Raw genomic sequence first — 12,775 nt, 5'->3', positions numbered from 1 at the left:
TAATTGTATGATAACTGTTGAGTCATGGCCTGAGCCCCTGATTGAGCACCTGGGGAGGGGACCCAGTCAGCCCTGGAGCCATGGTAGAACTGATGAAGGCAATTCATGTGTGTGATGGAAGGGGTGGAGTCTGGCAGCACCTCTTTTAGACCTCGTTTAAGGGCTGACTGCCACTGGGTAAGGATTTCTGGTTGCAGATCCCTCCCTTGTAGTTTTTCTTGCACCCTCCAGAGACAGCTGAGCGTTTTTTCTTTCCCTTTGTAACACCTTTCCACTTGCACTTGTCCCTTTGTTATTACACCTCCTGTATCGCCAATTCACTGCACTGATCTGACTGTTACACTAATATAATAGACTATTCCTGTATAACTGGAAGAGTGACTTTGGCAATAAATTTGCTGTTAGGAAAAAAGAAGTGACAGAAGGTGAACTTGTTTGATTCCAAAACCCAGCTGGTCCTGTGTTTTTGCTTGGGGCAGTCAGAGGGAAGTTTCCTGCTCGATCTGTTGTCCCTCTTGGCCCAGTAGGATCATTCTGTGTGGGGAAGGGGTATTGCTGGCATGGTGAAGGGATATTGTTCCACACAAAATCTTATAGATGGGAGAGATGATGCAAGGAAGGGGAGAAGAAACATGACTGGGATCCAGTGTCTAGCTGCAGAGAAAGTGCTGGACCCCAGTATCAGGTTAACATCTGCAGTGGGAGAGTGGCTTTGGACTTTGTTATACAGTGCTGGTGCTGGGTAAACAAGTCAGAAGCTCCTGGAACAGCTTGGTTCCCCTTTTCTTCCACCCTTTGGCTGTGAGCTCCCGCTGCTTGCCTGGTATTGGCTTGTCTTGTCACCCAGCCTCTCTGCGAAGTGCTTTGACCTGTTTAAAATACCAGAAAACGAATCCTTATTAAGGGAAATGAAAGGGATAGAAACCTTATGGAGAAGTCAGCCTGTCATTCCAGAGCTGGTGGGAGGGCGCATGGAGTGCCCTCAGCTCTGTGTATTCTGTGTTTTTGTTAGGCTCTGCCCTGCTAACGGTGCTGTGCAATGAAGAGCAGAGCATTTTACTGCTGGCATTTTACAACCCTTATTTGTGGTCCAGGGTGTTTGTTTTTTTTTTCTTGTTGTGTTTAATGGAAGTATAGTTTGTCTGTAACGTTAGACAAAATAATTGAAACTGAAAGGGTGAAGCTACAACAACAGAACAGCGTGCTTACCTCTGGTACTCTTAGTTCTCCAGATCTTCTGTGTGACACCATATTTGCCAGCTTTGAGATAGCTTTAGGATCTATGTGAGTTGTCTCAGTAGGATGCGGTGTGTGTATGAAAAAGAATAAATGTTAAAATTTCTCATTTCTAAACTGACTTCCTATTTTCTGAACATTCTGGGCTCTCCAGGCTTGGTCGTACCTTGATGTGGTTTGTATTTACTGGGATTAAACTATTATTCTACAGGTCCTTGTGTTGATTTCTCAGCAGATGAAAATAATCTCTTAATATGCTTTAGGCACTTGGTTGTTATACTTAATGTTTTTAAATTGAGTTCTAATGTCTGCCTGTGCTTGTATGGTGGCTGTCTGCAGCTGGTAGAATGTTTGTGAGTTGCACAGTCCTCGTTGAAGAACATGGGCTGCCAGCGCAGGGCCCTGCATTGCCAGCTGAGGGAGTTCCTGTCCCAGCTGCCTGTTTGCACTGGTGTGCTGACACACCATCCTGTGAAACAAGGCAGAGAACTGAGCTGGCTGAAGAAATAACTACCAAGGGAGTAGTTCTTGACGGGAGTCTCAGAGCAGTTATGATTGAAGGTGTATGGGAATATGAATTACCTATCCTGGCATTGCTGTATTTAGGATGAGATGCTAATCCACTTGGATTGCAGGGGGTGAATGCTGCTATCCTCTTTATGTGCATTTTCCCCCCCCAACTTTTCTGCTTCTTTTACAGGGTTTTTCTGAAGTAACAGGAGTCAAAGGTATTATGTGAGCAATCAGACTTGCTAATCTCCAGTAAAGATATTTGAGAAATTCTCTTGATTTTTATTTGATACAGTGTTGTGCGTATTGTGTCACGGTTCAGTAGTTAGACTGAAACAGCACTTAGTAGCTCACTTTGGAGGGAATTTGCTGTTCCTGTTGGTCAAGTGACAGCTGTCACCTCCTGCTGCAGCGTGTGACTGTAACTTGATTCATCAAGTAGGTGAATGAGTGGAGGGCCCTCTGGTTGTCTTGTGCGAGAATATTTGTGAGCTAGGCCATGAGGTGAAAAGAAATCAGTGAGTGTTAGCAGTATTTGATGAAGCTAACTTACTAAGGGATGATGGAAGTATATTTCCGTGGAAATAAAGCTGGAAAGAACATCTTTGAATGTCTAGAAGAGAATAGTTTGTCAAAACACTGAAGGGTTTTAAGGTGCACAAGCCTAGTCGACTTGCTTTAGATGATGTGAAATGCACACTGCAGTTTGTTGACCAGTTTAATGTACTAAATAGTGTTTATAGGTGTAATTTGAATCATACAATCACAGAATGGCCTGGGTTGAAAAGGACCATAATGATCATGTAGTTCCAACCCCCTGCTATGTGCAGGGTCGCCAACCACCAGACCAGGCTGCCCAGAGCCACATCCAGCCTGGCCTTGAATGCCTGCAGGGATGGAGCTTCCACAGCCTCCTTGGGCAACCTGTTCCAGTGCATCACTCCTTCTGAGTGGGAAAGCGTCCTCCTACTATCTAAGCTAAACCTCCCCTGTTTTAGTTTAAAACCATTCCCCCTTGTCCTATCACTATCCACTCTTGTAAACAGCTTTTCCCCCTCCTGTTGATATGTTCCCTTCAAGTAATGAAAGTGGAGTCTTTTCTTCTCTAAGCTAAACAAGCCTAGTTCCCTCAACCTTTCCTTATAGGTGAGGTGCTCCAACCCTCTGATCATCTTAGTGGCCTCCTCTGGACCCATTCCAAGAGCTCCACATCTTTCCTGTGCTGGGGTCCCCAGGCCTGGATGCAATAATGCAGATGGGGCCTGACAAGAGCTGAGCGTAGAGCAGGATAATCACCTCCCTCTCCCTGATGGCTTCTCCTCTTTTAATGCAGCCTGGATCACAGTTGGCCTTCTGGGTCACCCTGCTGGCTCATGTCCAGCTTCTTGTCCGTCACTGACACCCCCAAGTCCTTCTCTACAGGGCAGCTCCCAAGATCTTCCCCCAGTTTGTACAAATACCTGGGACTCCCCTGACCCAAGTGCAGCGCCTTGCACTTGGCCTTGTTGAACCTCAGTAGGTTCTCATGGGCCTGCTTCTCCAGGTGGAAGTATTTCCTAATGACGATTCCTTTCCAAGAAAGTAATTGCTGATGGAGAGCAGGGTATAGTTTCAGGTTTCATGGCTGTTTTGAGCAAAACCTGCCTGCCTTTGAACATCATGAACATCTCTTGCTTTCTGCTAGCTGGGGTGTCTGTACTCAGGTTTGAGCTGATGGAATTTGAAACCTTTCCTTCCTGTCTTCACTGGCTGCCTTGAAATGTATTTGTTTATGTGCCTGTTTGGTGCTTTTTTTATAAATACAGTTGTATGGGGTGGGAGGAAAGGAGAGAAAGGAAGGTGCTTGCTCATGTGTTGAAGGCCAGGGACTGTTTCAGAGGCTCTTCTAAAACTTAAAGCTGTTATGCAAGATAGGGCAAAATCTTGCAGTGATATAAAGAAGATGTGAAATTTAAATGTAAAAATGTTCTAAGGATGAGATTCAGAATAGTGCAGAAGGTAGCTGTTCAAACATCAAGAACTTCAAGCTTCCAAGGGACTTGATAATGAGGGACATCCAGGTTGTTCATTAGGAAATATTTTGTCTCAGCAAGAATTGGTGGTGCATTGGAGCGGACTGCCCAGAGATGTCACTGTCCTTGGAGGTGTTCACAAAGTGTGTTGATTTGATGTAGAGGGGCATTTTTTAGTGGGCTTGGTGGTGGTGTGTTAAAGGTTGGATGACATCATCTTAGAGGTCTTTTCCAAACTTAATGTTTCTATGGAACGGCAAATGAAATCTGGTGTGAAGAGTACACAGTGGGAAGAGAAGTGGCTGTGGGCTGCCTGTTTGCAGTTAGAATGAGAACCTGGAGTTTCTAATCAGTCTCTGACATGTTTAATTCAATGCCTCATGGCGGCAGTGGGGGAAAGGACTGCAAATGTTATTCCTGGAAGAGAGAATTAAAAAATGACCTGGGCTGCAGGCTTAGCTGCAGCTCTTCTGTTGTAAATTTGAGTTTGGAATCTTTGGCTGTTGTCAGAGGCTGCAACAGGACTTGGGAGAAGCAGTGCCAATGTTAAGTAGCTTTCATGAGAAAAGAGGCAGAATTCTTGGGATTTTATTTGGCATATATGCCAGGATGGGTCTAAAAATCACTCCTGGGGCATGAAGGGAGAAGCTGAAAAATGATGAAGGGCGTCATATGAAATGAAGTGGTGCTGGTTGTGACGTAAGCCTGATTCTCTGCTTAATGTGTTGAATAAAACAAGGAAACTTGCATAATAAAATTCCATTAAGAATGTGGAAGAAAAATTATGATTATTCCTGGTTTATTTGAATATTATAAATAAATAATGAACTTAAGGAGAAAGGATTCCTGACTCTTTGAAGCTGTAATATCTCCAATGTCTGAATATAAATTGTAATTCAGCTGCGTGGGACGCTGGTTCATTGACTTTTTCTTGGTGCTCTGTGATTAGTTCAGATGTTACTGCTGCTTATAGTAACGTACTTGTGCTAACCTGAGTGAGATGAAGTCCTTCAATAGACTTTATGCCATCTAGCTCCTTCATTTGCCTTTGTGTCCATATCATAGTTATAGGTGCACTTAGTTTCCCAAGAGAAAACATGGTTGGATATGGGGTTGGTAACTCAGATTCTGCTTAGTAAGTATGAAGTTTCTTCACCTGCCTTTTCTGAAACTATTTTATAATTCACTGTTGTATTTTGCATGGGGAGTGAGTGCTGTTTGGTTTGGTTTTCATGTCTGAAAAAATATTAAAAGAAATCATGCTGTTCTTTATGTTTTTGTTGTTTGTTGTTTTTTTTTCTTGACTGATTCTGATAGAGGATAAAACTGTAGATTACATTAGACATCTCATAAACATTACTCTTGTGCTGGATGCCTTGACAGCTATGTTTAGTAGGAAAGCATGTTGCTGTATTGGATATGCTTAAATTAACCCAGACCTTTGGGTAAAGCAGTGTTGTTTTTTTCCCCTCTTATGTATCTTTATATTTGTTATATTGTTCCAAGTATCTAACTGCTGAGCACTGTGTTCATTGTAGACTGCAGATTTCATTACTAAGGTAATAGGGTTGGCTTGGGACCCTTTCACCTTCCTTGGAATTCTAGAGGTCTGTCAGTGTCATGAGCAATGAATGCTTTGCAAATGTAATACTGTGTCAGATGTTTTTAGTGAGTTTTGGCGACTTTATGAAGAGACCGGTAGCTGGAAGACCTGTCTCCCCATTTCTTTTTACATTAGTTAGTTTCAGAGTATTTCTCTTAGATTGTCTCTTTTCTTTCTCTCTGAATATATTTGAAGAGGTACAACTTGTTACTAAAGCTGTTTAAATCTGAAGACATGACCAGGTTTTTAGTTATCTGCAGTTTTGGAGATAGTTAAGTGAGTTATAATTGTGAATCATTAATACCAATAATAGCTGCTTTTTTACTTGACTGTTATTTAGTTTACCTTTTCTCTTGGTTCTCTTGTTTTAGAGACTCTACAGCGGTGGGTAATTCATTGGTCCATAAGCGGTCTCCTTTACGTCGAAGTCAGAAGGCATCAGCATCCTCACCCAAAGTGTCGTTACGTGATGGACAGAAAGCCAAAAAGCCACTGTGTAAATTTGAAGAAGGTCAGGATGTCCTAGCTAGATGGTCAGATGGCTTGTTTTATCTTGGAACTATCAAAAAGGTAAACATTTGTTTAACTTCACTGCAGTCCTGCAGTATGGTACATTGGTTAAGTATGACCGCATTATTGTTTCACTTAGTTGAGATTAAGTACGTTCTTTTACTTAGTCCTCTTATTCGTGGATTCCTGTGTTCATATTTTCCAGATAAACAAACTGAAACAGAACTGCTTCATTATATTTGAAGACAGTTCCAAGTCTTGGGTTCTCTGGAAGGACATACAAACAGGCAAGAACTTCAGTGAAGTAGTCATTGTTTGGTATTTTATTGGTTTAGATTACTATATCTGTTAAAATGCTGCATTGTATTCCTCTTTCTAAAAGAGCAGTGTAACTTAAGGTGATACAGGATAATGCGATAGGCAAATTAAAAAGCCATTTCTTTTCAAAAACTCCACATCAGTACAGTTAGTTTTTGTGTAACCTTGTAGTGGGGAACACTTCCAAAAAATAATTGCATTTGTTTATTTTGATGGTAGCGCTGTGTAATGCTGTCTTAACAGAAAACTCACAGAACCTCATTTGCATTGAATTTGTTCTGTTTTCAGTTGAAACAGCAGAGCACGGAAAGAAAGCAAGGATTCCATAATGCTAAATTTCAACAGAATTATTGTATTTAAAAATAACGCCGTAACTGTGTAACACAGATCTTTACAGATTTGGGGGTATTCTTGTACTCTAGAGAAGTACTGAGGTATCAAGTGAGATGTCTGTTTTTTATTAGCTTTGGGTGTTTTGATATTTGGGGGAGTAGCAATTATTGCAATAAACTAAAGCTGACAAAGTGTTTCTGACAATTTCAATGATGGTTTTGTCTGAAAGTCAGTTAGAACTTGCTTGTCAGATAAAAGTAATGGAAGTTGATGTGGCTCCTTCTGATTCTTGATGTTTAAACAGATTTTCTATTTTCTAATGGGGAAAGCTTTGCTTTCATAATAAGAAAAAACCCAACTGCTTCATTTCTGAGAAGCTTCTAAAGTATTGCTATTTGTTCTCTTGCTGTGTGGCACTAACTAATGGTCACTAATACATGTATGGTAAGCTGAACGTTGGTGCACAAGTATGATAGCACATAGACTAAATAACATGTATTTTAATCTGGATTTTTATACTGATATGTGGTGTCATTGAAGCAAGATGAACTTTCATTTCCATTAATTTTTTTTTTTTACTTTGCTATATGTTTGAGCAAACCAATCAAAAAGGTGTGCACAAAGTTGTGTATATTATGTACTGGAAAAGAAGAGCAAGCTGCTGTGAATACAGAACATACCTGTCAATTGTCCAGATAGGATTTGTTGATGCAAACTTTTGAGTGAACGTTTTCATTCCTTATTCACGGTTATTTAGTTTTTATTATTTTTAAGGAACCATGGAACGAATAGTAAATAGACATGGAACCTGTATTGATCTGGTGGCCTGTGATAAATTATATAAATGCTCATAATATATGAAGTCCATTCAAAGTCTGAGTTTATTTTTTGTTCAAATGGTAGGCTCTGTAAAAATCTGTCTACAGCGAGTGGATCTGTAAGTCATTCTTAAAAACGAAAATCATTTGCATGGTAATGGATCTGACTGCGGCTGTGGTCTGGAAATGACAACCAAAAAAAATCACGCTTCGTTCTTTTTCTAGGAGCCACTGAAAGTGGGGAAATGGTCTGTACAATATGTCAGGAGGAGTATTCAGAAGCACCGAATGAAATGGTTATATGTGATAAATGTGGGCAAGGTAAGTAGATTTTTTTCTTTTCCTATTTCCTGCATTTTAAATGACTTTTAATTTGTTTTCTGAAGGAGGATTTTGACGTGGCTACCACTGACTGCTCAGCTGATCTTACATTTCATAGCTGTTAGAGGCTATTAATAGGTCAGTGAATAACGATAATCCATGTGACTATCATGCATTCACTATGTGAAGTTATTTGTTTTACAAAGATGATTTAAAAGATCATTTTATCACTAATCTTTTTGATCAGGTGTTTGGCACTTGGTCAAGGATAATTAGAATTACATATAGTTACTTTAAGGTTTTCTTTTGCTATTCTTGTAACACCTTGGTTAATTATTTCTAATACAGGTTATCATCAGCTGTGTCACACACCAAATATTGATTCCAGCGTGATAGATTCAGATGATAAATGGCTCTGTCGACAGTGCGTTTTTGCGACAACAACTAAGGTGTGTTACCTGAAGTAGCACCTGGTACACATATTCCTTACATGATGGTTTCAGTTTGAAACCAGACATTTCTCGTGTTAATTTGATGTGAATGGGAAAGTTGTGTATTTTGGAGATAAATATTAATTTTAGAAATAGATGACTTTTGTCTTTGAATTAGCTTGTAAGTAAATATGCTAGTATACTAAAGCGTATGTATGTATGAGAGCGTTTAGTTGGATAATAGACTAATTTTGGTAACTTTAAAGTATTTGAAAGTTTAAGGAACGTGTTGTTATTTTTGTAAACTGGTGTATTTATCTCAAACAGAGAGGTGGCGCACTTAAGAAAGGACCAAATGCCAAAGCACTGCAAGTCATGAAACAAACTTTACCATATAACGCAACAGACCTTGAGTGGGATGCGGGTCACAAAACCAATGTCCAGCAGTGTTACTGCTATTGTGGAGGGCCTGGAGAGTAAGTAAATAGATGGTCTGTGTCAGCTTTTCTCCATAATGCACCTGCAAACCTTGGCTCTCATCCTGAAGGCAAACACTTCTCAAGTTCTTTGTATGTTCTTGGGAAGGCATGGTTATAAAACATTGCCTGTCAATTTAAGTTTCTCTGTATATAAACAGTGATGCCCTGAAAAAGAAATGGGAATATTTTGTTGCTGTGTTAATGTTTAGATTTGCAGATACTTCACTGTTTGTTCATGTGAATAAAATTGTTGAGTTGTTCCCTTGTATTTGAGTCAGAATTAATATTAAGAATAGTGTGAGATAGAATCTTGTCTGTTCTGTAGCGTTATACCTTATGTTGCAATTATTATGAGGGTGGGGTAAAAAAGTTTCGCTTTCCTCTTGAGGGCATTATGAGCAGCAAGGACATCCAAATAGGTAGAGCTTGAATACTCCAGTATCTGCACGAGTGAGTGGACAATTAAAGGAGCACTGAGAGTTTGAAGTTAGGGCAAGTCAGAGTCCTGCAAAAAAAAGCAAAAACCAAAGTTTTAAAATTACTATTTAATTTTTTCCTAGTCATTCTTTACTAGTAATTGTTTGCTGTAGAAGTAAATGTTACTGAAATATCCTTTCAGATAATTCAAAATTACTTTGTGTCAGAAGATCCCTTGCTATTTAATCTAAGTGTATTGAAAAGCCGTTTTGAGTAACTTATAATGCATCTTGTTTTTCTTTTTGTTGGTGAAGCTGGTATCTAAAGATGTTGCAGTGCTGCAAATGTAAGCAGTGGTTCCACGAGGCTTGTGTGCAGTGCCTCCAAAAGCCAATGCTTTTTGGTGATAGGTAAGTACGCTTGCACTGTACTTTATTGTTCATTTTAATTAGGAAGAAGTATCTCATAGATGAACTTTAATAAAGCATGTGTAGTACTTAGGTGTTTTTCAAAAACACTGGTAAGTTTAGCACAGAAAATCACAGAAAAGAAAATGTGTTCAAGTCCCAGGGGGGTGCTTTTTGTTAGAGTTGTTATATGGCTTTTAAACAGAAGAGAAAAAGAAAACTAGGGTGAGGTGATCAATGGATAGCTGATTTCAAACTGTTATTGACTTTTTGTGGAGGTTCATTTTGCCATAGGCTATTGCGGGACCAGAAGTATTAAAGCAGAACACCGTAGTGGGCTTATAATGTAGATAAGGGACCGTGTAGAACATAAGCCGTAGCACTGTGCTTTGAAGGAGGCTGTTGGTAAGTATGGGCAGAAGATCTAGAAACTGAAAATGCGCCAGTAGCGAAACATGGTAAATAATATTTTCCTTCTTTCCTGCTTGTGCCATTGCTTGTAGCTCATCACTGCTTCTGTTTCCATCTGACTCACGTAGGTCCCACTGTTTTCCTGCTCACTTGGAAGTGCTAGTAGAGGGAACTGGAGAATCAGGAGGGATAGTCAGATGACAACTCCGTATATTCTGTATTCTTGTGTGATGAGTGGAGCATAAAGGAAATCAGGGCATTGGTCTGTGCTTTTGTTCTAGGAAGGGCTTGGAGTGGCTGGAACAAATGAGAGAGAAAACTGGGTTAAGGAATCAAGGAGTGTCTAATTTGTGATCTGTTGTGGTTTCATTTTGCCCTTTGTTGTGCTGAATGTTTGTATGAAGAAATTAAGATTTAGGAAATGCTCCTTTAGATGCATACTCACACTTGTGCGTAGGTTTCTGCTTTTCAATGGAAGGAATAGAGATGCTTGGGTGTACAGTCACTAGTCAGGGAAGAAAAGAAGAAAGATGTGGAGTGTAAGCTCTATGAAGTAGAGACCAGTACTAGGTCAGATATAAGGCAGTGCACTTTGTGGGAATTGATGGATGTGAAGGGACTCAAATATCATGTAGCTGGTTTTGTGGCCTACTTGATTTTTCTTTTTTTCCCCAATACATCCTTGGGGAAAAAAAACAAAACAAAACATCAAGAGTCCTTTCTGGAATGATGAGATGACAGCTCATAATAAGTAGCACATTGAAAAGTCTTGCATGCATGTATATGTGTGTACAGACACCCACCATCCAGTCACACACACACACACACATATATATATATATATATATATATACATTTGTATATTTTTTTAGGTTTTATACGTTCATTTGCTCAGTTTGCAGTTCTGGACCAGAATACCTCAAACGTTTACCCTTAAGATGGTAAGTGCAATTAAAATAAATAAATAATTGATTATACGTGCTGCTTTTCTTGCTACTGAGTTACCTTGTTGACAACAAGAGTTGCTGTCTTTTGTCATTTCCTGGGTTCTTGTAGAAATGGGCTGTTTTTCTTTCAAGGTTTATTCATAAATGCATGTGTATTTGCACTCGAGTTCTCTTGGGATTTGTTTCTAGATTTGTTCAGTGAAGTTGCACTTAAGTACTTGCTTGTTGTCTATTTAAGATTGAGAGTCCTAAGCAGAATTCCTTTATTCAGGTGCTGTCTTGATGTTAAATTAAGTGAAATGTGTTAAAAGTAAACAGCTTGACATGCCTTATGGTAGTTTACTTGATGAAATTTCATGTTGTAGCTTGAAGTACATCAACTGCAGCTTGTATTAAAAATAATACCAATTTAATAGATATATGTGCTGACAAATTACCTTGCTAAACTTTAGTTCAGTGGAATTCTTATATGAATTCAGAATTGTTTTGGATTTTAAAAGAACGTAATGAGAATGGGAGATGAGGCAGAAATGCATGTATGATATGAAGCAGCAGCCATGTTAGATAGAGAAATGATAGGAGGTAGCATAATGTTTCCTGATTGTTTTATGTTGTGCTTTATTTTTCTAACTATGTTATGCTAATCTTTTTTAAAAAATTATGTCAAAGAAAAGCAATTCAGATTTTTTTTGGTGATTTTGTGTATTTCTGAATTCTAGGGTAGATATAGCACATCTATGCCTTTACAACCTAAGTGTTATTCATAAGAAGAAATACTTTGATTCGGAGCTTGAACTCATGGCATACATAAATGAAAACTGGGATAGATTACATCCTGGTGAGGTAAGCAGTTGGAATGTTCTTTCTTCCCCACCTTTCACCGTGCATGTGTTGGAGACCTATGAACTGTTTTATGTAGGATGTTAAATTCTTTATTACCTTAACATCTGTTCACTCCAAGTGATAAAGAGGTTATCTTCAATTTCCTTGAAGAATTAAGTTTTTTAAGTTGCGTATATTTTTCTGAGCTATAAAATTTCATTTTATTGTTTGCATGGCAGTTTTATTATTTCTTCTTTTTTAATTGTTTCATAGTTCCTTGAATATTTTCATGGGTGTGGACCAGTAAACCTATGCATATAATTGAATACAGAGTATATTTAGTATGAAAACATTAAGGTCTCTAAGGTGTAATACATAACAAATCACTGCACACAAATGGTTCCTCTTTCCTCCCTGTTCCAAGCATGAGTGTGAGCAGTTTGTCTACTGGTCTTAAGGATTTCAACTTTTTTCAGCTATTTGGGCTGTTATCAGGAAAATTTATAGAAAATCTTTTTCCCCAAGAGGAATGATATAGGTAGTCTTTTGGCTCTGCATTTAAGAAATTTTTGTTGGAGTGACATTGGCATGTGGCTGTTGAAGTGTGAGCTTCTTTCTTGTATAAGAAAGATACTGAGGTGCTCATGTTAGTGATCTTGGGAAGGCAGGCTGCTATTCTTCTTGTGTACTAAAACAATTTGAAATTATTTCTTGTACTACTTAAACAGAAAATTTAGGTTCTTTGACCTGGGTTTGTCATTTCTGTGAATGTGAATCACGTAACAGATGGAGTTTAAATAACTAATTTTAGGGTTAGGTAGTTTCTACAGGTAATTTTTTTTTAAATGTACTTCACATCTAAATTGGTAGATTTGATGACTCGGAGTTACTGGAAGCTTTCTATTACTAAAGAATTAAATTGGATAAGTAATTTCTTAATTCTCCACAGCTGGCAGATACACCAAAATCTGAAAGATATGAGCATGTACTGGAGGCATTAAATGATTACAAGACCATGTAAGTCGCTGGTATTTTTTTCTTAAATGCTCGCAGCTTTGTTATTTGTAGCTGTCAGTTTCCTTTGCTCAGTTTCTCTGATAATCACTGTGGCTGTGTTAACGTTGACATTTTGAATACTGTTTCTGTTTCAGAGTATAACACCCATTTGAGTGGATCACAGATCATGAGAAAAAAATTGTT

At 38.8% G+C, this 12,775-nt stretch overlaps 1 protein-coding gene across 5 annotated transcripts in view; it reads left to right on the top strand.

Moving 5' to 3' along the window:
• Nucleotides 1-12,775, top strand: part of MTF2 (metal response element binding transcription factor 2) — a 39,414-nt gene that overhangs the window by 19,953 nt on the left and 6,686 nt on the right. For 4 of the 5 annotated variants that reach the window (XM_015869945.2, XM_032446117.1, XM_015869947.2 and 1 more), the window contains exons 2-10: nt 5,733-5,931; nt 6,077-6,158; nt 7,566-7,661; nt 8,010-8,110; nt 8,420-8,568; nt 9,303-9,398; nt 10,679-10,747; nt 11,473-11,596; nt 12,525-12,592. In XM_015869945.2, coding sequence (XP_015725431.1) covers nt 5,733-5,931; nt 6,077-6,158; nt 7,566-7,661; nt 8,010-8,110; nt 8,420-8,568; nt 9,303-9,398; nt 10,679-10,747; nt 11,473-11,596; nt 12,525-12,592 — 984 coding nt within the window. Of the gene's footprint in view, nt 1-5,732; nt 5,932-6,076; nt 6,159-7,565; nt 7,662-8,009; nt 8,111-8,419; nt 8,569-9,302; nt 9,399-10,678; nt 10,748-11,472; nt 11,597-12,524; nt 12,593-12,775 lie in introns of those variants that run through there. The other variant, XM_015869949.2, reaches the window with a different exon arrangement.

Source organism: Coturnix japonica, chromosome 8 (assembly GCF_001577835.2).
Source record: "Coturnix japonica isolate 7356 chromosome 8, Coturnix japonica 2.1, whole genome shotgun sequence".
Classification (NCBI taxonomy): Eukaryota; Metazoa; Chordata; class Aves; order Galliformes; family Phasianidae; genus Coturnix; species Coturnix japonica.
The sequence above is the reverse complement of the archived record's forward strand: the minus strand, read 5'-3'. Positions and strand labels throughout refer to the sequence as shown.